Source organism: Calliopsis andreniformis, chromosome 12, assembly GCF_051401765.1.
Source record: "Calliopsis andreniformis isolate RMS-2024a chromosome 12, iyCalAndr_principal, whole genome shotgun sequence".
In the NCBI taxonomy this organism is placed as follows: domain Eukaryota; kingdom Metazoa; phylum Arthropoda; class Insecta; order Hymenoptera; family Andrenidae; genus Calliopsis; species Calliopsis andreniformis.
This window is the reverse complement of record NC_135073.1, coordinates 13,734,642-13,760,360: the sequence shown is the minus strand read 5'-3', so window position 1 is coordinate 13,760,360 and position 25,719 is coordinate 13,734,642. Positions and strand designations below refer to the sequence as shown.

Sequence of the window (25,719 nt, the reverse complement as noted above, 5' to 3'; positions counted from 1 at the left end):
TATGTTTCGTTGCACTATCTTTTAAACTGACGAAAGTATGACAAATTGATATTGACGACATCAGCAAAAATGCGGGATGAATCAAATCGGGAGACTAGTACTTTTCCATTTGTTTCCACGATACTGATTATATTTTTTCAAATATTGAGTAATACAAATGATGTTATTAAGCATCTGGTATTTTCCTGTATTTTTCTTGCAAGTGCCTGAGATGACCTTAACTGAAACTATTTTTTATAGGTATACGTTTAAAAGGCAAGGGATGGAAAATTAATGAAATATGAACAGATAAATTTATTAAAAAATTAATTTATTCATTGTATGCTACAATAACGTTTCATTGATATAAAAAAATATAACAAATGCTACTTGACTGCTCACATAAAATATCTGTAGTTTTTACAGTTATTGTTTCTCTAGTTTGTGCTATTTTTTATTAACATGTTTAACCTTGCTCTACAACAAGGTCAGACATGTCTGAAGTGGAAGTCACCTTCAAAACTTTTTCGTTTGCTAAATGTAATAAAGACACAAAAGAGATTGGAAAGCTCAATGCTTCAACATTCGTTTTTGTTAATTCATTTGGTAATTTTTTGTAAACATCACTAAAGTGTACACTATGGTCCATTGTTTCCTTCTGCTGTATTGCTTGTTGCACTTGGTTTTGTATACTCTTATTGTTCTCCTTATCAATAGTTAAACATTTCCAAAGAGCTTTTTTCAGTTGTCTCATATCAATTTTTTTGGCACGTACACAATATGCAATGTTAGACTTGTTTGTTAGCTTAGGTATGGCAACCAGATTATCCCCGGTAAAAGGCATTTGTGATCCTAATACACCTTCATCATCAAATTTTGCTCCATTCTCTATTGTATTATTTACTTCAATGTTTTGACACTCCTCATCATTATTTATATTAGGGCAATAATTCGATATATCGTTGTCATTATCGTAATTGTAATTATCTTCACTGTTAGATAAATGAGTAGCATTAATGTCGTCTACATTTACGGAATGTTTTAGTATTGTTGAGTGACTATACAATTTATATACTATATTAATATCAAAATGTTCATCTGGTGGTAACATTAACAATTCTTCATTCCATTCCATTTTAGCTGTTCTAGCCTGCAGTTTGACTGATAGAGCTGGCAAAAATTTATCATGGATGTTTTCTATTGCTTCATCATCATAATGCAATTCTACTTCTTTTTTTTTTCTCTTTGGTGCTTGACGACACGTTTCGACTACTTTACTATTACCTAACATTTTTTTAAAGTTAGGAAATTTCCAGTGAGATGGGCCTGCCCAATGTATACTTAAATTTTTTTCAATAAATGAGTATTCTGAACCTTTTTTCGATACAGTAGTGGATAACACTTCACGAAAATCTACAATATTCTCTGCCTCGTTAGGTGCTCTAGTACATTTATATACATTTTCTTCTTCATTATCGTCAATATCAAAATAACACATAGCAGAATGTTCAGGCTCATCATTTGGTAAGCTAGCATCAAGATCAAATTCAAATCTGGTCTCATTATTTTCTTCTGGTACAACTTCTTCTGGTTCATCATCTGCATTCCAACTTTGAAAATCGAAATAAACAAGTGGTGGACAAATAGACATATCTGAAAAGTCTCCTGTGTTTGGAATAATGCAATTCACATCTTTATATTGTACATCTTTACATTCCACCACATCTACCAAGACATCATTATATAGGTGTTGATAAAATCCAGAATTTGCATGGTTTGGCAAGACTGCTTGATACAACATATCTGTTGATTGTGAATCTGCTTCTAAAGTTATTATAGAAGGTTTCTCAGTTTCAACATTCATTCTCAAAGCTTCTACTGTATTAAATATTCGTTGTTTACTCTTTTTCTTCTTTTTCTTTTTCTGTTCTTTCAATTGGTCATTTACATCTTCTGTTTCAACATCCATTGGTTCTTCAGCATTATTCTCATTTTTATCCTCTTTGTCTTTATCTAATTGTTTATCCAATCCTCCAAGCATTCTAAGTGTTTCCATATGTACACCATCAACACGAAATCCATAAATCTTTGTACTTACATCTAAAGACGTACTTGCCACTTGTAAATTAGACATGTTGTCATCTTTCCTCTTAATCATATACGTCATGAAATCAATCATCTCTAAACTGAATGCATTCTTCAGGTTAATTTTGTTTTCTGCACTGAGTTTTATACATTGAGATACACGATCTGCCATTTGGGCAGCTGGCATGTTTACCAGAAAGCTAAGCCCTAAAGAACGCCGTCTGTCATTTGTACTTATAGCATTTAATGGTGTTGAAGTAGCCTTGATTTCACGGCGACGAGCCAAACGCTCTGCTTCATCATCATTCTCCGATAAAGCTGAAGATTCGCCTGGCTTGTGCATAAAAATTGTCTTCCTCCGTAATGGGGAAGAAATTGGAGGCGACTGCATAGCATTGTCCATCAACATATTGGCCATACTTTTACGAGCAGCCATTCTGTTATTGTATTCTAATACTTAATGTGCCTTTCAGAAACTTTTACTACTTATACTTCTGAAAAAACATACCATTCATATAAATTCTTACTAAAAAATCACAAAGTTTCACAAGAGTTACTACAAGCATGGACAAATACAATTTACATACCCGATTCTTTGACAGTGGATCGTGGAGATTAATTTCACGAAGACTGTTCCTGTTCTCCGTATTTATTAGTTCCATTTATTCTAGAATACATTCATAATATAGCATTGCAATTTCTGCAATATATTTCAAAATAATTTTCTTCATTCATACACAAAAGTACGTTAACATTGTAACGAATCTCAAAAATCACGAACAGAACGATTCCTATGTTTACATAAACCTCATATGCAATACAGAAATTAGAAGAAAGAAACACTGAATGCTTTCCTTGATCACAGGTAATGTATGTTTATTTTCACTTCAACCTAAATTATTATTTATAAAAATATTGGCGGGAAAAACTTCACAAATTACCAAACCATCAAATTCAAATATTTCGTTAGATATAAATACTAAATCATAAAATAATTGATTCTAGAGTATCAAACACATTACCATAGTAGACTCAAACGAATACTTGACCATCAAATTTCTCGTCTATAAAGAACAGCATTCTTATTCAAAGTATATGTTCATTTTAAAACTGAACAACAATGCGAACTATAGAAATTACTTTTGTTACTAAAATTACTATAACAAAAACGCTACATGAAAATGCGTTTTCACAGTCGATTTAACATAGGCAATCTTCTGGGTAGATTTGGGAACGCAAAGGCAGGTTCCGATTACTTCTCGAAAGCTAAAAATTTAGAAGACAGATCTTATTTTAAAGCTTACTTTAATAAACACGTTAAACGATACGTGTGATCATCTTCTGACGAAGATTGTGAATGTTATAATTTTATAGAAAAAAATATTTCCGTTTGTGTCATTACGATTACGTAAAACTATGCGATTATAAATAGTTTAACCAATAAATCTGTAAGCGAGGATACCATGGAGGTTTTGTTATTGCCAAAATCCATTTTATATGCTTGTCAGTGGTCAGTTTCAGCTATTAAATCATAAAATGGTAAGGCTAAACGAATCTCGTGATTGATAAATGTTTCAAATTACTTTCTCATGGTACTGTGCATGATTCAATCTTCAATCCCTTTTTGCTTATTGCATTCTGTTTTCTAAATCATACAATACTATATTGAAACAATATTTAGTTATCAGAGATTCCGTGTATGCCTATAAGTCAGATTTATGTGTCAGAGATATGAATCTGTTTAAGATTTATTTATAAATTTATGTTATTAATTATGCATACATATATTTATATTATATGAAATTCAGTAAATCTGTGGATACTTCTGTGATTGTAATATGTCAGAAAAGGATAATTGACAGAAGACCTGGTCTTATTGTCAAAGTTAATGGCCATAATTTTTAATAATTAATTAAAAAATAATTTATATATGTTTTGTAACAAAATGTGTTTTATTATAACATGATTGTAACCCTTTTCCCGTTACATTTTTTGAGTTCTGAGTAATTGCTATGCACAATGATATAATAATTTGAACAATATAGTATTAAATTAGTGCCTTATTTTTTTCTATTATTTTATGAATGAATTATATTCTAATTTTATTATAGAAAAAGTATTAAAATTAAAAGTCAAAGACAATTTGAAACCTAAATTATTATGCTTATGTCTCAATAAAATTTGTTATCATTTAGGGTGCAAATATATCACAATTAGAGAGGGATATTGGCTCTGATCAATTTCCACCTAATGAACATTATTTTGGTTTAGTTAATGTGAGTAAAAAATTATAAATTTTGCAATCTGTTAGGAGCATAGTTTGAATTTGGGCTGAACAGGAATCATTACCCAGAATGCAAGCTTTGGTGTATTAATTGGTATATTATTTTATTGCATACCTATGAATGATTAGTATATATCATGTAGAGATATATTTTATAGTTTTTAGAATTCAGAAGTGTTTCCTTTACATTATGATACCTCTCAGGTCCAAATTCATCTGCTCCCAAAACTGTAGATACTAGGATACAAATTAAGACTTACAAAAATAAAGAAGAGTTATTTTTTTCTGTCTTTAATATGACTTTTTATTCATTTTGCAGTTTGGAAACACTTGTTACAGTAATTCTGTATTGCAAGCTTTGTATTTTTGTCGACCATTTAGAGAAAAAGTTCTAGAGTATAAAGCTAGAAACAAACGTACCAAAGAAACATTATTAACATGTTTAGCAGATTTGTTCTACAGTATTGCAACTCAGAAAAAAAAAGTTGGCTCTATAGCTCCAAAAAAGTTCATTGCCAGACTGAGGAAAGAGAAAGGTCAGCATATACATATGTTTTATTAATAATTTTTTAATTTTTCATAATTATATAAATTATAAAACTGTTGAACCATTATTTATACATACTGTATGCGATGCATGTATTTTATTGCAGAGGAATTTGATAATTACATGCAGCAAGATGCACATGAGTTTCTGAATTTCTTGATAAACCACATAAATGAAATTATTTTGGGTAAGCATACTATTACAAGTGTATTATACTTTCAAATAAAACATCTTTTTAAAAGATATTTTTATTATTTTATGTTTTAGCAGAGAGAAGCCAAAGTAAGCCAGCTGGTGGGAAATGTGGAGCGGGAGATGCTGGTTCACCACCCGAACCTACATGGGTTCACGAAATATTTCAAGGAATCCTGACGTCAGAAACGCGCTGCCTTAATTGTGAGACTGTGTCTAGTAAAGACGAGGATTTTTTCGATCTGCAAGTTGACGTAGATCAAAACACTTCAATTACACACTGCCTCAGGTGCTTCTCTAATACTGAAACTCTTTGTAGTGATAACAAATTTAAATGCGATCATTGTAGCAGTTATCAAGAAGCTCAGGTAATTGTAAAAAAAAAAGATATTGTCGCATAATCATGGTAATTAGTACTGAGCGATGTATTTTCTTCGTTTTAGAAACGAATGAGGGTTAAAAAATTACCAATGATACTAGCATTACATTTGAAAAGATTCAAATATGTGGAACAATACAATCGACACATCAAAGTTTCTCACAGGGTAGTTTTTCCTTTGGAGTTGCGGCTGTTTAATACAGTAAGTAATTTGTGTGATCGTATACTCGCAATTCTTAAATGTATCGATGAATTTACATTGAAATACATTTCTTCAATTAACTATTAGAGTGACGACGCGGTAAATCCAGATCGATTGTATGATTTGGTCGCTGTTGTGATACATTGTGGGAGTGGGCCTAATCGAGGACACTATATTTCTATAGTTAAAAGTCATGGGTTTTGGCTGCTCTTTGACGATGACATGGTCGACGTAAGATTTACTGTCTACAATATAAACAAGAACTTATTTATTGTTACAGAAATATTTACGTACATTCAACATTTATTTACAGAAAATTGATGTATCTACAATAGAGGATTTTTATGGACTCACGTCAGATATTCAGAAGAGTTCTGAAACTGGTTATATCCTATTCTATCAATCAAGAGATTGTAGTTAGAATTTACTATAAATACATAGCAATTAAATTAAATAAATCCTATGTAATAATTTCATATTTTATCAAAGTGCGGTATGTATAAGACTAGCAATGTTAAATATTAGATTATTTATAAAAATTGAAGTATGTATAATAGGTTCTATCGTATTCTGTTTATAAATATAGAAGAAATTATTAATTTTGTGGCTATGTATTGCAAACTGTAAAAGTTTAATAGGGATTAACAGTCCTCGTTACGTATGAATTGATGATGATTTATGTGAGAATTATTTATTTTAATTCCAATGAGGAACTAGTCCATCTTTGTAAAAAAGAAGTTACTTATTTTATTTTTAGATAAATTTCTCTAGTAACTTAGAGACGTTGGAAGCACTAACAGATTCTATATGTATGTAAAAAGGTATGAATGAAAATAAAATCATTGTTATCAGAATTTAAGTATTTGTCCATTACTACTACAAAATATCTTGCTTCTATTTTATTGTTACATGTACGATCTTTTTTGGGGAATAAATATACTTAGAAGAAATAAAATCAATTTTTCCAAAGCGCATTTATTCAAATTTTAAGCAATAAATTCATATGGAACAGGAGCAAGTAAAACAGGCTTTTCACGTCCTGACACAATATGTGCTGATGTAGGTTGTGCAGGTTGCCTCTTCAGTTGAACTCTAATGTTCTTCTCTTTTGCTTCCTTCCTAAGTCTTTCATTCTCCTTCACACGTTTTATGAAATCTTCTCTGCACTTAGAGTGAGTCAAATGCTCAATACGAACATTGATTCTCTTGGCAATGATACGTCCACGTACTCTTTTGTTGACAATAACTCCAAGAGCATGAGGAGTTACATTGAATACACGTCCAGTTTTTCCATGGTAAACTTTATGAGGCATTCCTTTCTGAACAGCTCCATTGCCTTTGATGTCAACGATATCTCCAACTTTGTACACTTTCATGTACGTAGATAATGGTATCGTTCCATGTTTGCGGAATTTTCGGGAGAACAAGTCCCTCGTTCCTCGGCGATATCCCTTTGAATTCGTCATTGTGATACTTCAATCTGTGAAAAATAAAATTGCATAAATATCTATATAGGTTATCAAAAATTCATCGTAACATTTTTTTACACAGCTTTACAACCAAATATATTACTACAAAATTTTAATTGACAAGTGAAATTAATAAACATACGATAACTTAAACTGAATTAAAGAGAGATATATAAAAGCAGGTGACACGTGCGTTCATTTACGAAAATAATTTCTTGAATTTATAGTCCTTTATTTAAAAATAAGGAACATAAATACGTTGTATTAATTAAGTGTTAATTTTGTTTACTACGTATTAAGAGAAATACGAATTTAGTACTGGATAAAAGCTTAAAAACTCTTTATAATTATTATTAAACGTACAAGAAGCTGGCACAGCCACTCGGGACGTTGAAAAAGAGAACTTAAGATTGACAACCTAAATATTAGTACGTAGAAATCGATGTTAATCGATACTCGTTTTACTTAAGGAGACTTTACAATGAAGAATGTTTGCGATAACAAGACCACATACAGATTTTCCTCTCTATTAGTTGTATATCCATTTATCCCGGTGCATGACAGTTGTTTTCTGAAAATTCATCGGGAAAAGTGGTTATTTTGCAACTTTAAGTTGTTTGTGAATCAAACATTATTAAATAATGGTACCTGTTTTATATATTTTATTATATTTGAATATGGTTTAAAATACATTTCAAACAAAATATTTTCAAAGCTAAATTCATTGTGAGGAAAGAGTTTACTGAATGATTATGTTGAATTTCATACAAGTTATATCTTTGTATTTCATAAATTAACATATACGTGAATTAAACTAATTATATTAATTTAATTGTAATTGATAGTATTCTAATATATAAGTATACTAAGTTTCCTTACTAAAGATGACTGTGAGCATTTCTTTATTCTAAAGATGACTATAGTATGTAAATGTTTGTGCTATAGTGTGACTAGATTCATTATTATTATTCAAAGTTTTATATTAGTTTGTTAGTTAGTTAATCCACAGTATGAGGGTTAATAAAACTAATTTGAAATATTTTTCAGTTCCGTAATCAGTACGATAGTGATGTAACAGTATGGAGTCCGCAAGGACGTTTACATCAAGTAGAATATGCAATGGAAGCAGTAAAATTAGGATCAGCTACTGTAGGCCTTAAAAATAAAACTCATGCTGTTCTTATTGCACTCAAGAGGGCTTCATCTGAGCTATCAGCTCATCAGAAAAAGATTATTCCCATAGATAAACATATGGGAATTTCTATTTCAGGTTTAACAGCTGATGCTAGAATGTTAAGGTACATTTATAAATTGCCAGACTTTATTGAAATTTTCATTTCAATCACATTTAAAATCTTTATCAATATCTTTACAGTCGTTATATGAGAACTGAATGTTTATATTATAAATATTCTCATGATGATGTATTACCTGTGAGTCGTTTAATGACTTCATTGGGGAATAAACTGCAAACCTCTACTCAGAGGTATGATAGAAGACCATATGGTGTGGGTCTGCTTGTAGCTGGATATGATGTAAGTAATTATCATTACTTACTATTTATACATAAAAATAAGGTGTATTTAAATTATTTTTGATATTTACAAAGGATCAAGGACCTCATATTTGTCAAACATGTCCTTCATCAAATTACTTTGACTGTAAAGCAATGGCTATTGGATCACGTTCTCAAAGCGCTAGAACATATTTAGAGAAACATCTTAACGAATTTTTATCTTGTGATCTTGATGAGCTAATAAAACATGGTCTTCGAGCGTTACGGGATACCTTACCTAACGAGGTTGATTTATCAGTTAAGGTAAATTTTTCAAGATCATTTACAAGAACAAAATATTTCCATATGAATATTTGTAAAAACTTGTAATTACATTGTTGCAGAACGTTTCTATCGCAGTAGTTGGGAAAGGCACAGATTTTACAATATTTGATGAAGATGTAATACCCGGTTATTTGTCACAAATTGAAGATGACAAACGTGGGAAACCTACTGAACCAGATGTAGAACAAGATCCTAGACCTCCACAAGCTCGACCTTCCGATGAAGATCCACGAGATCTACCAGATCCACGTGTATCAGTAGCAATGGAGACACAAGAATAAATTTTATGTATGTGTAAAAAGATGAATATGCATTTTACATTTGAAATTTATATTTTCACTATTACTGCTATTAAATTAATGCAACAGTGTTCAATATCCAGGTATAAAAATTTTGCTACACAATTCTCAAACCATCAAACATTTTTTTCTCTATAAACAGCAACAATTTATATACATTTTAATAAAATTTTCTTGTACATAAAGATTTAAAACAATTTACATTACATATGCATGAACATACGTTTATGTTCATGATTATACTAGGAACAAAATTTACAAATTCATTGTTTTTCTAAATGTTCTTCGTTTCGTTTCTTTAGGATGTTTGTTAAGAAAAACTCTCCAGCTTTATACGATGATCGTACTAATGGTCCACTTGCGGTATATAAAAATCCCATTTCACTTCCCTTGTTTTCCCATTTTTTAAACTTCTCAGGTGTAACGTATTCAATGACTTTTAAATGTCTCTTTGTAGGTTGCATGTACTGTCCAAGAGTTAAAGCACCTACACCCGCGTCTCTCAAATCCTTCATAGCTTGTTCAACTTCTTCATCCGTTTCGCCCAATCCTAACATTATCGACGACTTTGTAATCAGTTTTGGATTCAATTTTTTAGCTGTCTCTAAAACATTCAGTGACTGCCTAAACCATAAGAAAAAGTATGTCTATTAAAATTACACACAAATTATAAGTATTAAAAAATGTATGAGCTTACCTGTATTGAGCTCTTCTGTCTCTAACAAATGGTGTCAAACGTTCAATAGTTTCAATATTATGAGCAAAGACATCAAGATTAGAGTTAACAATAGTTGCAACACAATTTTTGTCTCCTCTAAAATCTGGTACCAAACATTCCACTAAAATATTACTTCTGCAAAAGCATATAAAATCTATAATTACAATTGTAAAAAAATTGCTTGAGTAAATCACACACCTTTTCTTAATTTCTTTCACTGTTTCTGCAATGTGACTTGCTCCACCATCACTTAAATCTATCAGAACATAATTCTCATATTAGATTAGTAGTTGTATACAAAATATCCTCTTTCTAAGTCATAACAAAATTTACTTACCATCCCTGTCCACAGATGTAAGTACAACATAATCCAAACCCCAATCTGTTATTGCAGTTGCTGTATTTATTGGTTCTTCTGGATCTAATGGTAAAGGTGTACGAGATGTTTTTACAGAACAGAAACGACAACCACGGGTACATGTATCTCCCATTAACTATATTAAATGTTTTCCCACCATTATGTTTTCATCATGTTAACAGTAATCATTTTAAATAAGACATTGTTTCATAATAGTATGGTGGTAAATGGACAGATTTGATCAAAAATAAAATGTTAAATTATATTACCTAATAGCAAAATGAATAGTGTTTTACAACTATTATTCACAGAGTGCTATTAGAGTCTAAATAATAACTTTTACTTTTACATGGAAAACAGGAATAAAGAGAGTTGTATATTATTAATTAGAGTAAAAGATATAAATGAAATTCCTGTAATACTAACCATAATAGTAGCAGTTGCAGTTCCATATTTGTCACCTCCCCAACATTCTCCAATATTGGGACATCGAGCTTCTTCACATACAGTACTCAACCGTAATTGCCTTAGTTGTGACTTTAATCTACTATAATTTTTACCCATTGGTATTTCAGTTTTAAGCCAAGGTGGTAACCTTAAACGGGACTTGTCCCCTTTTTCTAACTTTAATTTTCCATCGTATTCTTTGACATTTCCATCAATAAAATCTTCCAATTCAGGACCATTTTCCAATTTTTGAGAGAAAGTTTTTTGTTTGGTGCATTGTATACCCTATAACATAAATAAAATAAATAAAATGATAAGTTTTATGGAATTTGCATTATGTAAATTCTATTTTTATTATTATCTTTATATATATATGTGTATACATGATGAAATACTGTAATGAAAAAACGTATGAGCAGTGTCACTTAATAATTATCATGAACAGTTTCACACTCTTAAACAAAATTAAAGATTTAGGAAAAAATATTTTACTTACAACAGTGTGGAAATTGTATACAGATGATAGTTTCGTTCGACTTGAATTACGAAGTGAAGGAAACATGTTTATATAATATACAAACAATCAAGTAATGCTTAAAAAGTAAAATATAAAGCCACTCTTATGACCTGGAGTAATAATTATTAAGCATTGCCAAAAAGATGCAACATGCAACTGACTCAACAAAACTTATGTCACTTTCCTACACGTTTATCCTATAATTCGTCGGTGGTCATATATTCAAATTTCTCAATTCTTTATGTATTTTATGTTTATAATGAACAGAATTATGCATTGTACTTCTTGAAATCAGTCGTAATATTTAGACTGTTACAGATTCCAAATCTATCTTTTGGTCTACCTGAAATTGTTTAATTTTAGTTCCATCCACTCGTAGCGCTATAATCTTGTTTTAGATTCAATCGATAATATATAGTACGACCACTGATAAAATATAAGATAGATGTATCATGCAGTCTATTTTTGTGTCACAGTCGATGTTATCGATTCAGTTTTAAATAAGGCGGTGCATGTGGAGGTCGCTATTTGCGTATTAGACATGTTCAACACCAGACAGAACACGTTCAACATGTTCAATGCCAGGCAGAACATGCCTGGCCCGAGACAGAACATGTCCCATCAGGACCAATATTTAATTTCAATTCTTGTCACTCGTAGCATCGTAATCTTATGTTAAACTGTATCGATAACATCGGTCATGATATGAGAATAGTAAATTGGTACCGCAATTATACATTAAACGACATATCTAGTCTAAACATTGTTAATGGCGACTAAAAAATAATTAAGTGATATGTCTACCTTATATGTAATACATCATCTATGCCTGTAGAAAGCAGTAGTACCATAAATTTCCCCCTGGTTTTTATATCTGGAACTATTAAATAATATTTCCGAGAATCATTGTCGGTTATACCGGATTACCGGATTATAATGGCACACAATGGTGTACGATAATTGTTTACTAGAAATGATTGTTGACGGAAGTATCTACAATTTCATTTGAAAAACTTTTTTGTCATTTTAGAGGATGGTAAAAGCGAGGCTTCAGCTGAGATTGAAGAAGAAAACGAAAATGCCGAGAACGAAGAGCCGGAAAAGATTCTTATCATAGACCCGGACAGCGAGGTTCGTTATCTTCACGTAATTATTGTTTCGGTTAATATTTACCATACGTTCTGTATTTTTTATTTGTGCTTTAGGAATTAGATTTCAATCACTCAAGGTTAACGAGACTTGAGAATTTAGAACCATTGAGGAAAATACGCAAATTATGTTTTACATGGAACTTAATTAAAAAGATCGAAAATCTTAGTACCCTTACAACTTTAGTTGAACTAGAGTTAAGGGACAATCAAATTGTCACTATAGAGAATTTAGATGCTCTTGTAAATTTGGAGTATGTATTTCTTTTTTTTATACAAAATATTTTCTTTGTGTTAATAATTGCACGATCGAATAGTACGCTATCAAGTAATTTCAGATTCTTATAATGTGAATAAATTTTAGTTTAAAATCATTGCATTTTCAGAGTTTTGGATCTATCTTTCAATCGTATTAAGAAGATAGAAGGTTTGGATAACTTGTTAACATTGCAGAAATTGTTTCTATCATCAAATAAGATTCAATGCATTGAAAATATATCACATTTGAAAAATCTCACAACTCTCGAGTTAGGAGATAACAAAATACGAGAAATAGTTAATCTTGAAGGTCTTGAGAATTTAACAAGCTTGTTCCTTGGTAAAAATAAGATTGCAAAAATTGAAAACTTAGAATGCCTACAGAATCTTCAGTTATTAAGTTTGCAAAGCAATCGTATTACTAAAATTGAAAATTTAGAGGAGCTTAAAAAGTTAGATCAATTGTATATCTCTGAAAATGGGATAACATGTATTGAAGGACTTTCAAACTGTCCAGGACTTACAACATTGGATTTAGCAAATAATAAAATAAAAAAGATACAAAATATTGATCATCTTGAAGATTTAGAAGAGTTTTGGGTAAGAACAGCTACTTATTTTCTGTTCAAAAATCGTTTCGTATCTTTATCTACATGTTATTTAATCTTACAGATAAATAACAATGAGATTGCAGAGTGGGCAACTGTCGAGAATCTAGCAGCTAATAAGAAGTTACAAACTGTTTATCTGGAGCAAAATCCTGTTGCTGCAGATCTAAATTACAGAATGAAAATAAAATTGTTATTACCATGGCTTGTCCAGTTGGATGCAACACTTTGCAGATGAACAGTGCAACACTACAAAGTAAATCATTATAGTATTGACTGTTAAATAAGTTCTATTTATTAATTTTGTCATTTATCTCGTTTGATATTACTCCAAGAAATTATTTTCAGCCAGAAAGATGTAAATACATCTCTAATCTTATTGGTAAAAGATATGAAATGATAGTTTCTTCCAACATAGAATAACATTCCTTTTTTCTACTCATTATATTATGTGATGAAAAGTAACAATTACTAATGATACAGAAGAAAAACATTTAGAAAAGTTATTTTATTTGTTAAGAACAGCTGTGTCAGTATTTTCTGTTAAAATTTCTAAACTTTAACAGATAAACATTTACCATAGTTTATTATTATAATCTAATAGTTTATTTTAACCCATTCAGGATTAAAAATATCATCAGACAGTCTATATAATGATAAAAATTTGACAGAAAAACAGTCAATAAATTTTACTATTGGTATCATAACTGGAATAAACATAAAAGGTCATAAAGCAACAATTGTAATCACAGATTACAACATTTTGAATTCATCTATACAAAATAGGAACATAAAAGAATATTTTATATAATTATTCTGAATTTCAACAGATAAATTTATAATCCCTCCAAAGTATATACTATATAAGTAAATTACTACAATTTTTAATTAACTTTGTATGATTCTATATAGCCTTCCATTAAACAGTTTTATCATAAAATGTAATTTTTTGTGCTTATCAATGTGTACGCAAAATATACAGAGATTAAAAAAACATATATGTCACTCTCCCTGATGAACCCAGAATCAACATTATAATCTCATCCAAAGGAAAAGTAGCCATAATAAATAGTAAAAATCTCTAATCAATAACCAATTCTAAACCAATCATAAGTAATTGAAACCAATTTCTCAATGAAATATTAAAATACAATTTTCATTGCATCTTCGACAAACATATCCCATATTAAATTTCCAAATTCTTAAGAATATTCAATTCTCAAAGCTATTCGTCAAGACATCTCTATTAGACATTTATCAGACATTTCCAAGCCTCAACGCTCTGAACAGCTCTGAAGTCGATGCTAATCGCGTCGCGTACCCCCGAGCCGCTTTAATCATTTTCTCCCCTGCGTATCCTCTTTCACGCCGATACGTCACACGAAAGACTGATATTCCCAAAGAGAAACGTAATCATCGTCATTAAAAACGATGCAGTCATAATTCTGCAGAGTACACACGACGGTTTTCACCGCTGGCGACAATGGTATAGCCGCCGCTCGATTGGCGGACGTCTGGCAAACAAGACCGCCGATTGGACCACAGGCTGGCCTGGGTTATACAGTTCAGCGAAGCACGCATGAATCGAGTGTGACGTCATCGTCAGTACTCGCGATCGGCCATTTTGTGAGTGTGTGCTTGATCGGGATATTTGTGTTAAGAAGCTTTTCCAGCAAAACCGAATGATTTAGTCCACGGGACGGGCTCGTTTTACTTTTATTGCACGTGCTAAGAGCGCGGCGAGGTGCCCGTGTATTTTGTGTAGGCCCGTACGATGGAGGTGAAAGTGTCGTTGAAAGAGCTTGACCAGTGGATAGAACAATTAAATGAATGCCAACAACTAACAGAAAGCCAAGTGAAAATTCTGTGCGAGAAGGTACACGACCTATCTTCAGTTATATCTCTCCAAGACGATCCATCCTGCGTACCTGCTTGATAGAAATTATCCATCGACCCGTTCCTTTCCTGCACCGTTTCTCGTTTCGGCGTTCGTTTATAGTCGTACTGTACGAAACCGCTGAGCATGGCTTGACGTGTCGTTACGAATTTCATTCCGATGCACTCGAATATCCTCTATGTGTGGAGGGAAATATCGATACGTAATTGTACGCACGTTTCCGATCCCATCGAATTCGCTTTTCGCCGACAATTCGTTGGAAATGAATCGAGGCGTTCGAACGACGATGACCGTGTACGATGGTATTCGGGCATCCAACTGCAACTTGTTCCTGCCTCTGTAAAAAAGATTCGCTGGCTTGTTGTCGGAATCGGTCTGACTGATTCTATTTTCGTAACATTTCGAGCATATGGTGCAATGTCGGTTTTCATATTCCCCCTTTATCCTACTTTTATGTACTTTTTTAGTTCTGTAAAAAAGAATTATGTACTTTGTTCGTTTTGTTAATTGGGTTTTGTATGATGTATGTTGTTGAATGAGATTATGTTTATTTGGACATTTTCTGTCGATGCAGTCTTTAGTTGGAGGAAGGATTTGGATGGAGGAAATATATGCTTATGTGAGATAAGAGATTGTATTTGGTGGAGAAATGATATTATTGGAAATTTGAAGAGATTTATTGATGTCTGAGATGTACGGTGAAATAATGATGTATGTTGGAATTAAAAATTATGGTATTGGTCTTGGAGCTTGGAATAATTTTCATTATTGGTTTTATGTAAAATAGGTTTTGTAAGAAGAGTTAGGAAAACAAAAAAAAGTTTTGCAAGCATAATAATTCTTGCACACATCAGTTTTTAAAGATACATAAAGTTTATGATTAATGTAGACATCAATAAATAATTTCATATCTGAAGTATATATTTCATTCTAATCTTATCTTTTACTTAACATTGATAACATCTACAAGTGCATTTTTTATGCATCTTCAAAAAATTATTAATTGAAACTGTCATTGTCCTAATTATTTGTATAAGGAATATTTATAATATTTTTTTTTTACAGTCTCTGTTAATGTTATTGTGAATTGTTCACACTATATACTCTGTACTGTAAAACTTTTTTTTTTAATTAAATATAGAACCTATTATACCTTAATCATTATTGGCAATTTCTTCATAAAAAGATCCTTATTTTTATAGTAACTTAAAAAGAAACAATATGATTTTTTTAGGCAAAAGAAATCTTAGCTAAGGAATCTAATGTACAAGAAGTAAAATGTCCTGTAACAGTTTGTGGAGATGTACATGGACAGTTCCATGATTTAATGGAACTGTTCAGAATAGGAGGCAAATCTCCAGATACAAATTACCTTTTTATGGGTGACTATGTAGATCGTGGCTATTATTCTGTTGAAACTGTTACCTTGCTTGTTGCACTCAAGGTAAGATCATTTTATGTAAATGAATATGTCACTATAGAAGTTGAGATGATAAAAAAATTGCAAAGAAACTTTAATACCCTAATAATAATTTGTGTGAAACTATGGAATGTATTAAACCTTTCATATTGAAACTTTTCTTTGTGTTTTGATATTGATTAACAAAATAATCTTGTCTCTATATAGGTCAGATACAAAGAAAGAATAACTATTTTACGAGGTAATCATGAATCAAGACAAATTACACAAGTATATGGATTTTATGATGAATGTTTACGCAAATATGGCAATGCCAATGTGTGGAAGTTCTTCACGGACCTGTTTGATTATTTACCATTAACCGCACTAGTGGATGGTCAAATATTTTGTTTGCATGGTGGTTTATCACCTTCAATCGATACTCTAGATCATATACGTGCCCTAGATCGCCTTCAGGAGGTACCACATGAGGTTGGTACTTATGTTTGTCAGCTTAACATTAAACGGGAGAAATAGATAATACATTTAATTAATATATCTTTATTGTTTTCAGGGCCCAATGTGTGATCTTTTATGGTCAGATCCTGATGATAGAGGAGGGTGGGGTATTTCCCCTCGTGGGGCAGGATATACTTTTGGACAAGATATTTCTGAAACTTTTAACCATTCAAATGGCCTGACATTAGTATCACGAGCGCATCAATTAGTTATGGAAGGCTATAATTGGTATAAAGATTGAAATTCCTTATATATGAGTCTATTTCAAGCACGCATTTTTATGTAGTAATACTTACACTTAATTTCTAGGTGTCATGATCGTAACGTCGTGACTATATTCTCAGCACCTAACTACTGCTATCGCTGTGGAAATCAAGCTGCAATTATGGAATTAGATGATGCTTTAAAATATTCATTGTAAGTTTTTCAATATAAATTTATATACGACGATGAATGATTAAAAATTGCAGCGTCAATATACTTTTTATTCTTTGCTTTTGCAGCCTTCAGTTCGACCCAGCACCAAGACGTGGAGAACCACATGTCACTAGGCGGACACCAGACTACTTCTTATAAAAAGTCAACCCCAGAGTTAAATGTTAAGGTAGAGGTATGGAAGAAAGATTCAGGCTTTATAGCGACGCCACTGAACATAATTTACGGATAGAACATCAAATAAGAGTGTAAGGTCCCAGCTATCCTTGCACACCATCATATTATAGTCTCAAGTATTATATCATGACTCATTTTGTGATGTCTTGTCGAGAGACGAAACACGATCGCGTATTTTGCGTGTCCAACACCATACATCTCTAGACACAATATTAATTGTATACATGAGAAGGAAAAAAAACAATAATGTACACACGTACCAATTAAAAAATTCACGTATACTATTTTGAGTTCTACAACTTTTATTGTACTGCTTGTATTTTTATTACTGAGTAAAGGAAAAAAAAAGAAAGAAGTAAACGTAATAAGTAGTGCAAACAAGAAAAGATAAAAAAATGCGTGTGGTATTATTTTGAAACCTTGAGCAATTATTAATTTATTAAAAACTGTTTGTACGAGCAAATATTATTTGTTGCGTGTACTAAATAGAAATGTTGCTTGAGGTTTCAAGAAATATACCGAAATGGTCATAGTTTATATATTTAAGAGAATATCGTATATAATTATTAGCGCGGATGGAGCATAAAATGTTCCACTTCAGGGAAATGCAAAGGATTGATGCAACAGTAAATTCAGGCATATATCAATTGTGCCATATAAACAATCCTTAATAAAGTTTTTAGAGAATTTTTTTAATTGTTGTAACATAGCATTACGCGTAAATCATCAAAAATGCATAGTAATTAGTACTTCTATTATTATATCGTTCAATTTACTTTATTAAGTAGACCAAAATATAATTTACGTGAACTGTATATTTTATAATCATAGAAAAAAAAACCAAGGTATTTTAGTACAAGCTGCTTTATCATTTTCAGCATTTATTTTGTTTCAATATCTGTTGCTTTTATTTTTTTACTTCTTAAACTTAGGTCTTTGTATAAATTTATAACTCACCACTGCATCACTCCGACCTTTTTTATTTAAAGAAGTGTAATACTTTTGCATCAATCCTAACGAAACTACCGAAGTGAAACATACAGATACACACACTTTATACCGAATGAATTCATTTATTCATTCATTCACAATCATTGACTAAATTGAAAGTTAATTGCTTACGAATCCTATCGACGATCTTTTTAATAATTACACTAGTTCTAAAACGTGATGCTTCTGGTAAATAAACATGTAATGCAAGTCAAACAAACTTAATGTGTTGTGTCGAGTCATTTGATATTCATTGATACACAAAACACTGTATGCATTAAATATCGGATAAAGAAATACATACGTTTATGAAAGGAATAAGCATATAATTTCGAGCATATACATACTGAATCGATTAGTAGCAACGATGAAGTGAAGAAAATTGAAATGTATGGATGCACATTATAGAAATTTACTAAAACTGTAAGTCTGAAAGGATATAGCACAGAAACAATCATAATATCGATACAGCAACCTTTCTGCATAATGCGGGGTTAAGCATTTTTTCTGTTTTTTCTTTTTTTTCTTTTTTTCTTTTTTGTTTTATATATCCCATACTAGAACATATACACTGAATTATAAAATATAAGGATAAAATTTCCAATATATGTATATATAGTGACTTTCCACTATATATAGTGTATAAATGATAATCGTAGTATTACAGTGCAAGCAGATAAATTAATTAGACTAATGCCTTACATGAAAATCAGTAATAGATCCTAGAACTTGTATAGCTAATTTTGTATTTGCTCTATTTATTCTCTTCTTAATATTTCATACAATGAAGAAATTTCAATATCGCAGCAAACTTGTTAGCTATTAGATTCAATGATAAGACTTTTTAAGCCAGTTGGTTTCCCGTTACTACGTTTTACTTTTAGATCAGTATAATACTTTGAATCAAGTCTACTTTATTCAAGCATACAGACGATACATCTGTGTTCTCTTTTGTTCTTAATGCGTCCACATGTATAATCCTTGCAAAATCTTCATATAATTGAGAATGAAGGTGAACAAAACAAAGAAAAATCGTGTTTTCATTTTAAAACTGATTGATTCATCACCTATGCACACACATAAAATCAACTAAGAACTCGAAACGTTTTAACATGTTTATTACGTGTATATATATATAAAATCTGAAGCAAAACGCGTAAACAGAATCAGTTTATATTTGTCTGTGGTGTGTATATAGGTATATGTGTAATTACTGTGTATCACATGCATACTACATTGTATATATCAAATTGATAATATCTTTCATGATATCTTTTACAAATGTTTCATATCAGTCAAAACGAATGCTTTGAACGAGTGCATATTATATGTGTGTGCAATTGGACTTTAATTTCTTAAAATACTATTTTCTTTTAAAATTTTTTTAGTATTTTAATCGTATTGGGTTTGCAAGATCTGTGTTTGAACAGATATTACATCAAAGGAAAACAGTAACGCCATGAACTGATATTATATCGTCTCATTATAAATAAAACTAGAAAAATAAAGAGGTGTTATCGTACTTAGTGAGTCTAATGTCATTTTTACACTTTGAACTTACTGAAACACGTGAAGCAATTATTCGTGAATTCCAAAATTGAAATCATTTTCATAGAATTAGATAAAATTTATATACAAGAAACCATGCTTAGAAATTATAGGATTTCGTGAACAAAATGATATGTTGTATAATACTGAATATTTTTACATTGATATCAGGAATAAATTATTTCGCTCTATCGGTAATTATCAACTTTGCAATTCAATTCTTGAAACTTTTTACGTTATCGTTCAATATAATTAACTGATACTTGTTTAATTTTGTATCTTATTGCATAGATTATACATTTTGTATATACTATATACTTCTTTATTTCAATTTCCTTTGTAACCTTTACTACCTATTACCTATTACTGTTATTACTGGGAGAAAGTATTTTATTTAATAGATTCAATTGCTAAATAATAAATTTTTTTATAAGTTTTGTGATAAAATCACAAAATTATTGAAAAACGTCTGAGAGTACTAAATGCTTTTATAAAAGTTAATTCAGTTTAAACGTTTCCAGATTTCTTCCAACTGTTACCAGTTTCTTTTTCAATATTTCTAATTAATAAGAAAGCGATTCAGCAAATGAGACATGCTTAAGGAAAAATAATTTATTTATAAACTTATGAACCTGGCATTAAGGCATCTTTGATACAATAATTTTTTAGAACCCTTGTAAATACACTGTTCCTTAAATATGATACAATAAATTGACAATAAATTAATTCTTATCCATAATTTCAATATTTAATTGAACTTTGACATATTATTACTGAAGGAAAGATCATGTACTGTAACTATTTCATTTTGTGTTTTTTGTAACTATAGCGGCAGTTTTAGCTACGGTTTCTATAACTCTTTTTCTATTAAAACAACCATCAAAATACTAATAATATGGTTATGGAATGTTCTCATTAACGAATTTACATTAGATAACTTTATCATAACTAAAACCATATTATTCGTTTATTAACATATTTACATATTAATTAATTGTACTTATCCCTTTTACCTATAACCCTGATAAATTTATCACAGTTTCATTCCTGTATCTAAATTCAATATTTGCTTCATTATCTCATATGTTGTAAAACTAACTGATACCATTGGAATAGCCCGTAAATAATTAATACTCATTCCACGATACAGACCTCTTACAATACCATTTTCTTTGTATATCATTTTTATAGTATGTAACATACCAGTACTGAAAAATATGCAATGTAACGTTATTATGTAATAAACTATTTAAAGGAGTTGAATGATTTTCTAAAAAATATATTACCTGTATTTGTGTGTATTTGGATTCATCATTGCTAGTTGCATACGTCTTCTAGTAACATCTAGTGGGTAAGAGAAACTTTGAGCAATAGCACCTGCAACACCTCCACACAATAATCTTGCTGGTACTGTTAACACTAAACCACCTAGAATCACATAAATTATAATCATGGTATTATAAACCTAATTATAAACATTATGTAAATACTTCATGGAAATGTAATATTTTTCATACCAGTGTTTCTATCACACTTGTCACACAAATAATTTGGTGCATATTTCATACATAAATATTTGAGTTTCTCAAATGAGTAAAATGAAAATCCTGCATAAGGAATCATGCCAAAAATGGTAGGCCAAAATCCTCTGTACAACGCGCGAATGCCACCTTCCTGTGAAATTCAGTATTAGACACATTCTGAATTTATTCAAACCAAATCTTTTCTCAAGAAAAACATATATGCTAATGTATTTTAAAATATTATTACGCTATTGAGATATTCAGCTTATCTAAAATCTCTTATCTTCAACAAAAACATTCAAAGTATGCTAAATCTGTTTGAATTTTGTACTTTACACTGAAATGAAAGTTGACTATTCATTACAGTAATATTGATGTGAACATTAAATATTACATGCAATATAAAATAGTTGTTTTAATGGTACTTATTGTAATAGAGATTACAAGTTACCTGTTTGAAAATTGTAATACCAGCATGTATAATTCCTGTATAAATGTGTTCCCCAGTGACTTGGAAAGCAAGTCTAGCTCGAATGGTATCCAATGGATATGTTAAAGTAACTGCTGTAATGCCTGCAGCAGATCCAGCAAAAAACTTATCTATATGCGAGTTCTTCCCAAATAAGTTTCCTAGATGCTGATAAAAATTAAATCCAATTTAATTTTCTTGTAGTTTCATGTATTAACATAAATTTTTAAGACTGGAAGTCTGCAAATATATGTTATTTGTCCTGCTTGATTTTCAATTGGGCATGCTATTCTTACACATTTGTATTTAAAATAAATTAGTGTACATTTTTTTATGCGTACATTTATGTACATACGCACAAAAATTCACAAGTGAATCTATATGATTAAGGCTCACCTTCAAACTATGAGCATGTCTTTATATTAATAATGGTTACTTCTCTCTGCAGAACCACTTTATCCAGAACAAATTTCTTATTACTTTCTGAATTATTTTACCGTAATCAGAAAGTAACCAATAATTTTATTACCTGTTTGTATAATTCAAACGTGGTAAATTGAGTTGCAGCATATGGGAAAATTCTAATCATTTGAGCACAATTTCCCTTATAAAGAGCAAAGAATCGTTCACGTTGAATAATTTCTTTTAGTCCAGAAAAGACACCTGTAATAATAAATTAATATTTATTTAAGAATCTACAATGACATTATTTAAAAATATCATTCTCACCTAAATGTTTATAATGATCACTGTGCGCTTGTAATAGTATTTTTATTCTATCTAAAGGAGCTACGGTTGTTTTTGAACACATTCCAGCCACCCCTAGAAAATATTTATTTTAATTAAAAGAAGTCTATAGCTATAAATAAGGTAATAATTATAATACTTGACGTATGTCTCTGATAATAAACATGTTATCACTTAATATCAATATTATCACTTATTTTATAATCATAACAGATAATGTTTAACAAATAAATTATATAATATATATTGTCTCATATAAATTATTAATAAATTAGTTAATTTTGCTTAAAAATAAAAAAACTCACCACCAGCGAGTAAATTTTTAAGAAAAAATACATAATCCTTCTCAGATTCGACACGAAATGCCATTTTACGGTTGGTGTCAAATGTTGAAGGTCTCAAAGTCAGAGGAGTAGACCGAACCACCTGTCACGGAAGAACGTTGCGCGTAGACTATTCCTTTGCGTGAATGCCGGTAATCAGGTCATTGACCTTGACTTACGTTTCTATCTGTGTCAGCAATGTCAGATATTTAGGTTATGTTCACCATAAACATAGACTTTCACACAAGATTACGAAACGGTCGTTAAAAAATAGACGAGACAAATATAAAAATGAAGCGCATACAAATACAAAAAAATGTTAAATGAAAAACAGAGAAACATACATAATTCGATGTATATTATACAACCTTATACTAATAATAATATTTTAACTTATTAGTTAAAATTAAGTTATAAATATAACTTATTTATAGTTATAAAAACTATTTCATTAGATCTATTAAATTTATATACTTAAGGAAATTCTAAAAATGCTTGCTACTCATTAACAGATGATCTTGAATTTATTATACTTTACTTTATATGCTACTTTTATACAAGGTATTTATTTGTCTAACGTATCTGTATATTACAAAGAAATATTTTAGCTTAAATAAAATTGTTTAAGATAATCAGCCTTGGGCTTAAGTATAACTTTGTCCTTTAGACTGACTACCCAACCAGGCTCAAGACCATAGAACAATTGTCTAGGATCTTTGCGTTGCACAAGCATTTCATAATTTGGGTCATCCTCAATCTTTGGAAGTTCATAACCATATTTTTGAGCTAGAGCTAATCTTTCCTGAGAAATCTCCTCAGGGTTTGCTAAGTATCCTCGTGTTGCTGCACTGGAATAATATTCTAAGCAGTCTGTTGGTGGTAATAGTCTGCGGGGTATTGGTTCTCCTAAATGTTCAAAAGTATGTTAGATATGATATATCTAATTACTACATAACTTTTGTACAGCAACTGAGTAAAAATTACCTTTACTAAAAAATTTATTTGTATCAACCAATGCAAACAAACTATGAGTATCATAATAGGCAGTAGTAATAGTACCACCATTCCTTTCAATAGCTGCTATTACAGGTTCACTGGCCCATTGAACTTCTATGTTTATTTTTGCTTTAAAAATATCTGCACCCTTTAAAATAATTTGAAATAAGTTACAAGCTGCTACTAAACAATATAAAACTTTTCTCATATAAAGTAAAATCTAATACCTCATCTGTAAGATGAACACCTGCATGTTTATGTTCTACTTTAAATCTATACAACCCTGTGTTTATTATAGATACAAAATCAACAGGCTTAGAGGTATCTATCCTGTTTGTATCAATAAACATTTGTAATTTATGTAAAGATAATGGTGGATATTCTCTTCTTAAACTGTAATATGTATGAAAATATTTAGTTAGATTACCTCTTTTTTTAAGTGTTTATATTGAGTATAATTTTTATCATGGTAATAATGATTTCACAACTTAAAACTTGAAAGAAAAATTCAAATTAAAATTTATCGAATGACTTACTGATGTCCTTTGTAATATGGTTCGTAACCAAATCTTAAATAAAATGGAGTATTTCCAGTTTCATATCCTGTACGCATATAATTCTGCCTTTGACCTGAACCTTTATTACCAGCTCCATGCTTATCTCCACCATGCTGACCCCGACCACGTTTAGACTATTAAAAATATACAAATACTAAGTGGACGAAGAATGAGAATACTAAACAGGTACCACAGTAACTCAAATTTAAATAGAGATATTCTATTAAAAATGCTAAGAAACCGTTAGTAACTTATATATTTATTCCAAAATTTTAATAATGACATACTCTAACTATACACGATTAAGTTTATATTAAAATACATGAGATTAAAGTATTACTTACAGGTTTCCTCGAACCCGGATTGTCCCGAATATTTTTCAAACATATTCTCGGTAATGTTCGTAGCATCGACAATGCTAAATCTCTGCCCTGTTTCCCAGCCATTATGCTGTAAATTACTCGATGAACTATACACTAATTTAAAATAATAATTTTCTTAAAGTTTTACTTTCGTAGCACTTTATGAAGCAGAACCTCAAAAACAAACATTTCCCAGCCGGATATATCAAGGCCAGTTTTCACTAAAGCGAAAAAAGCACACATGAAAATCCATTCAAGTTATCACAAATCTATAGAAATCTTCTTAATCGACATAGTCAATCAAAAAACGCTATGAGTAAGGGCACTTCTAATCGTATTTATTAAAAGAAATAAATGAACAATATTGTGTATTTAACGAGTCGAACAATATTTTCGTAAGAAATCTAACAACCACTGAAAGGTTCTTAAAACGAGAAGTAAATTCGT

At 30.5% G+C, this 25,719-nt stretch overlaps 9 protein-coding genes across 14 annotated transcripts; 4 read left to right on the top strand and 5 right to left on the bottom strand.

Moving 5' to 3' along the window:
- Window positions 1-5: 5 nt before the first annotated feature.
- Window positions 6-2,700, bottom strand: LOC143185635 (condensin complex subunit 2). The gene is made up of 2 exons (XM_076388805.1): window positions 2,652-2,700; window positions 6-2,558 (listed from the first exon to the last, which is right to left on the bottom strand). Exon 2 carries the CDS (start codon window positions 2,498-2,500, stop codon window positions 446-448), a length of 2,055 nt encoding a protein of 684 aa, XP_076244920.1. The 5' UTR covers window positions 2,501-2,558; window positions 2,652-2,700; the 3' UTR covers window positions 6-445.
- A 579-nt stretch (window positions 2,701-3,279) lies between these two features.
- On the top strand, window positions 3,280-6,600 carry Usp12-46 (Ubiquitin-specific protease 12/46). Of its 2 annotated transcripts, none has more exons than XM_076389092.1 (8): window positions 3,280-3,603; window positions 4,260-4,340; window positions 4,668-4,884; window positions 5,002-5,082; window positions 5,166-5,455; window positions 5,531-5,668; window positions 5,756-5,899; window positions 5,982-6,600. In XM_076389092.1, exons 1-8 carry the CDS (start codon window positions 3,562-3,564, stop codon window positions 6,087-6,089), a joined length of 1,101 nt encoding a protein of 366 aa, XP_076245207.1. In that variant the 5' UTR covers window positions 3,280-3,561; the 3' UTR covers window positions 6,090-6,600. The 2 variants fall into 2 exon arrangements, with proteins under 2 accessions (XP_076245207.1, XP_076245206.1); XM_076389091.1 differs by having other exon boundaries at window positions 3,289-3,603; window positions 5,163-5,455; window positions 5,982-6,598.
- Window positions 6,601-6,623: 23 nt separating this feature from the next.
- Rpl21 (ribosomal protein L21) lies at window positions 6,624-7,545 on the bottom strand. Its single transcript, XM_076389100.1, has 2 exons — window positions 7,501-7,545; window positions 6,624-7,148 (listed from the first exon to the last, which is right to left on the bottom strand). Exon 2 carries the CDS (start codon window positions 7,132-7,134, stop codon window positions 6,655-6,657), a length of 480 nt encoding a protein of 159 aa, XP_076245215.1. The 5' UTR covers window positions 7,135-7,148; window positions 7,501-7,545; the 3' UTR covers window positions 6,624-6,654.
- Window positions 7,546-7,681: 136 nt separating this feature from the next.
- Window positions 7,682-9,280, top strand: Prosalpha6 (Proteasome alpha6 subunit). Its single transcript, XM_076389105.1, has 5 exons — window positions 7,682-7,781; window positions 8,185-8,435; window positions 8,513-8,672; window positions 8,747-8,956; window positions 9,037-9,280. Exons 1-5 carry the CDS (start codon window positions 7,779-7,781, stop codon window positions 9,256-9,258), a joined length of 846 nt encoding a protein of 281 aa, XP_076245220.1. The 5' UTR covers window positions 7,682-7,778; the 3' UTR covers window positions 9,259-9,280.
- Window positions 9,281-9,363: 83 nt separating this feature from the next.
- Window positions 9,364-11,655, bottom strand: Las (lipoyl synthase, mitochondrial). The gene is made up of 6 exons (XM_076389103.1): window positions 11,296-11,655; window positions 10,779-11,084; window positions 10,332-10,488; window positions 10,193-10,250; window positions 9,974-10,129; window positions 9,364-9,900 (listed from the first exon to the last, which is right to left on the bottom strand). The coding sequence occupies exons 1-6, from the start codon at window positions 11,359-11,361 to the stop codon at window positions 9,540-9,542; spliced, it is 1,104 nt and encodes a 367-aa protein (XP_076245218.1). The 5' UTR covers window positions 11,362-11,655; the 3' UTR covers window positions 9,364-9,539.
- Window positions 11,656-12,144: 489 nt separating this feature from the next.
- On the top strand, window positions 12,145-14,461 carry LOC143185375 (uncharacterized). 5 transcript variants are annotated; one of them, XR_013002903.1, is made up of 6 exons: window positions 12,145-12,265; window positions 12,347-12,447; window positions 12,522-12,718; window positions 12,851-13,322; window positions 13,395-13,859; window positions 13,954-14,459. XR_013002903.1 is itself a non-coding variant. In XM_076388319.1 (6 exons), the coding sequence occupies exons 1-5, from the start codon at window positions 12,253-12,255 to the stop codon at window positions 13,566-13,568; spliced, it is 957 nt and encodes a 318-aa protein (XP_076244434.1). In that variant the 5' UTR covers window positions 12,145-12,252; the 3' UTR covers window positions 13,569-13,586; window positions 13,954-14,461. The 5 variants fall into 5 exon arrangements, 4 of the variants coding, with proteins under 4 accessions (XP_076244434.1, XP_076244433.1, XP_076244432.1 ...); XM_076388319.1 differs by having other exon boundaries at window positions 13,395-13,586; window positions 13,954-14,461; XM_076388318.1 differs by lacking the exon at window positions 13,954-14,459 and having other exon boundaries at window positions 13,395-13,586; window positions 13,683-13,933.
- A 463-nt stretch (window positions 14,462-14,924) lies between these two features.
- Mts (protein phosphatase 2 catalytic subunit mts) lies at window positions 14,925-20,269 on the top strand. The gene is made up of 6 exons (XM_076388320.1): window positions 14,925-15,206; window positions 16,462-16,671; window positions 16,855-17,118; window positions 17,201-17,373; window positions 17,455-17,562; window positions 17,649-20,269. Exons 1-6 carry the CDS (start codon window positions 15,105-15,107, stop codon window positions 17,719-17,721), a joined length of 930 nt encoding a protein of 309 aa, XP_076244435.1. The 5' UTR covers window positions 14,925-15,104; the 3' UTR covers window positions 17,722-20,269.
- Window positions 20,270-20,806: 537 nt separating this feature from the next.
- LOC143185636 (solute carrier family 25 member 16) lies at window positions 20,807-23,652 on the bottom strand. Its single transcript, XM_076388806.1, has 7 exons — window positions 23,340-23,652; window positions 23,017-23,109; window positions 22,817-22,950; window positions 22,270-22,455; window positions 21,813-21,969; window positions 21,582-21,723; window positions 20,807-21,503 (listed from the first exon to the last, which is right to left on the bottom strand). Exons 1-7 carry the CDS (start codon window positions 23,401-23,403, stop codon window positions 21,329-21,331), a joined length of 951 nt encoding a protein of 316 aa, XP_076244921.1. The 5' UTR covers window positions 23,404-23,652; the 3' UTR covers window positions 20,807-21,328.
- Window positions 23,653-23,856: 204 nt separating this feature from the next.
- Window positions 23,857-25,490, bottom strand: Mrpl15 (mitochondrial ribosomal protein L15). The gene is made up of 5 exons (XM_076388741.1): window positions 25,255-25,490; window positions 24,890-25,044; window positions 24,581-24,746; window positions 24,342-24,501; window positions 23,857-24,263 (listed from the first exon to the last, which is right to left on the bottom strand). The coding sequence occupies exons 1-5, from the start codon at window positions 25,354-25,356 to the stop codon at window positions 23,962-23,964; spliced, it is 885 nt and encodes a 294-aa protein (XP_076244856.1). The 5' UTR covers window positions 25,357-25,490; the 3' UTR covers window positions 23,857-23,961.
- Window positions 25,491-25,719: the final 229 nt, after the last annotated feature.

Bases quoted from the DNA above. Each gene is read 5' to 3' on its own strand.
- LOC143185635 (XM_076388805.1), bottom strand. From the start codon at position 2,500: ATGGCTGCTCGTAAAAGTATGGCCAATATGTTGATGGACAATGCTATG.
- Usp12-46 (XM_076389091.1), top strand. From the start codon at position 3,562: ATGCTTGTCAGTGGTCAGTTTCAGCTATTAAATCATAAAATG. The intron at 4,885-5,001 runs GTCAGCATATAC...ATTTTATTGCAG, and splicing joins CAGACTGAGGAAAGAGAAAG to AGGAATTTGATAATTACATG. The intron at 5,900-5,981 runs GTAAGATTTACT...ATTTATTTACAG, and splicing joins TTGACGATGACATGGTCGAC to AAAATTGATGTATCTACAAT.
- Rpl21 (XM_076389100.1), bottom strand. From the start codon at position 7,134: ATGACGAATTCAAAGGGATATCGCCGAGGAACGAGGGACTTGTTCTCC.
- Prosalpha6 (XM_076389105.1), top strand. The intron at 8,436-8,512 runs GTACATTTATAA...ATATCTTTACAG, and splicing joins GCTGATGCTAGAATGTTAAG to TCGTTATATGAGAACTGAAT. The intron at 8,957-9,036 runs GTAAATTTTTCA...ACATTGTTGCAG, and splicing joins AGGTTGATTTATCAGTTAAG to AACGTTTCTATCGCAGTAGT.
- Las (XM_076389103.1), bottom strand. From the start codon at position 11,361: ATGTTTCCTTCACTTCGTAATTCAAGTCGAACGAAACTATCATCTGTA. The intron at 11,085-11,295 runs GTAAGTAAAATA...TTTATGTTATAG, and splicing joins TATACAATTTCCACACTGTT to GGTATACAATGCACCAAACA. The intron at 10,130-10,192 runs GTGTGTGATTTA...ATGCTTTTGCAG, and splicing joins GTGAAAGAAATTAAGAAAAG to AAGTAATATTTTAGTGGAAT.
- LOC143185375 (XM_076388319.1), top strand. The intron at 12,719-12,850 runs GTATGTATTTCT...TTGCATTTTCAG, and splicing joins GATGCTCTTGTAAATTTGGA to AGTTTTGGATCTATCTTTCA. The intron at 13,323-13,394 runs GTAAGAACAGCT...TTAATCTTACAG, and splicing joins AAGATTTAGAAGAGTTTTGG to ATAAATAACAATGAGATTGC.
- Mts (XM_076388320.1), top strand. From the start codon at position 15,105: ATGGAGGTGAAAGTGTCGTTGAAAGAGCTTGACCAGTGGATAGAACAA. The intron at 16,672-16,854 runs GTAAGATCATTT...GTCTCTATATAG, and splicing joins CCTTGCTTGTTGCACTCAAG to GTCAGATACAAAGAAAGAAT. The intron at 17,563-17,648 runs GTAAGTTTTTCA...TTGCTTTTGCAG, and splicing joins GATGCTTTAAAATATTCATT to CCTTCAGTTCGACCCAGCAC.
- LOC143185636 (XM_076388806.1), bottom strand. From the start codon at position 23,403: ATGGCATTTCGTGTCGAATCTGAGAAGGATTATGTATTTTTTCTTAAA. The intron at 21,724-21,812 runs GTATGAAAAATA...ATGTGATTCTAG, and splicing joins CAAGTGTGATAGAAACACTG to GTGGTTTAGTGTTAACAGTA. The intron at 21,504-21,581 runs GTAATATATTTT...CATATTTTTCAG, and splicing joins CCAAATACACACAAATACAG to TACTGGTATGTTACATACTA.
- Mrpl15 (XM_076388741.1), bottom strand. From the start codon at position 25,356: ATGGCTGGGAAACAGGGCAGAGATTTAGCATTGTCGATGCTACGAACA. The intron at 24,747-24,889 runs GTAAGTCATTCG...TACATATTACAG, and splicing joins CCATATTACAAAGGACATCA to TTTAAGAAGAGAATATCCAC. The intron at 24,502-24,580 runs GTATTAGATTTT...ATTATTTTAAAG, and splicing joins GTGTTCATCTTACAGATGAG to GGTGCAGATATTTTTAAAGC.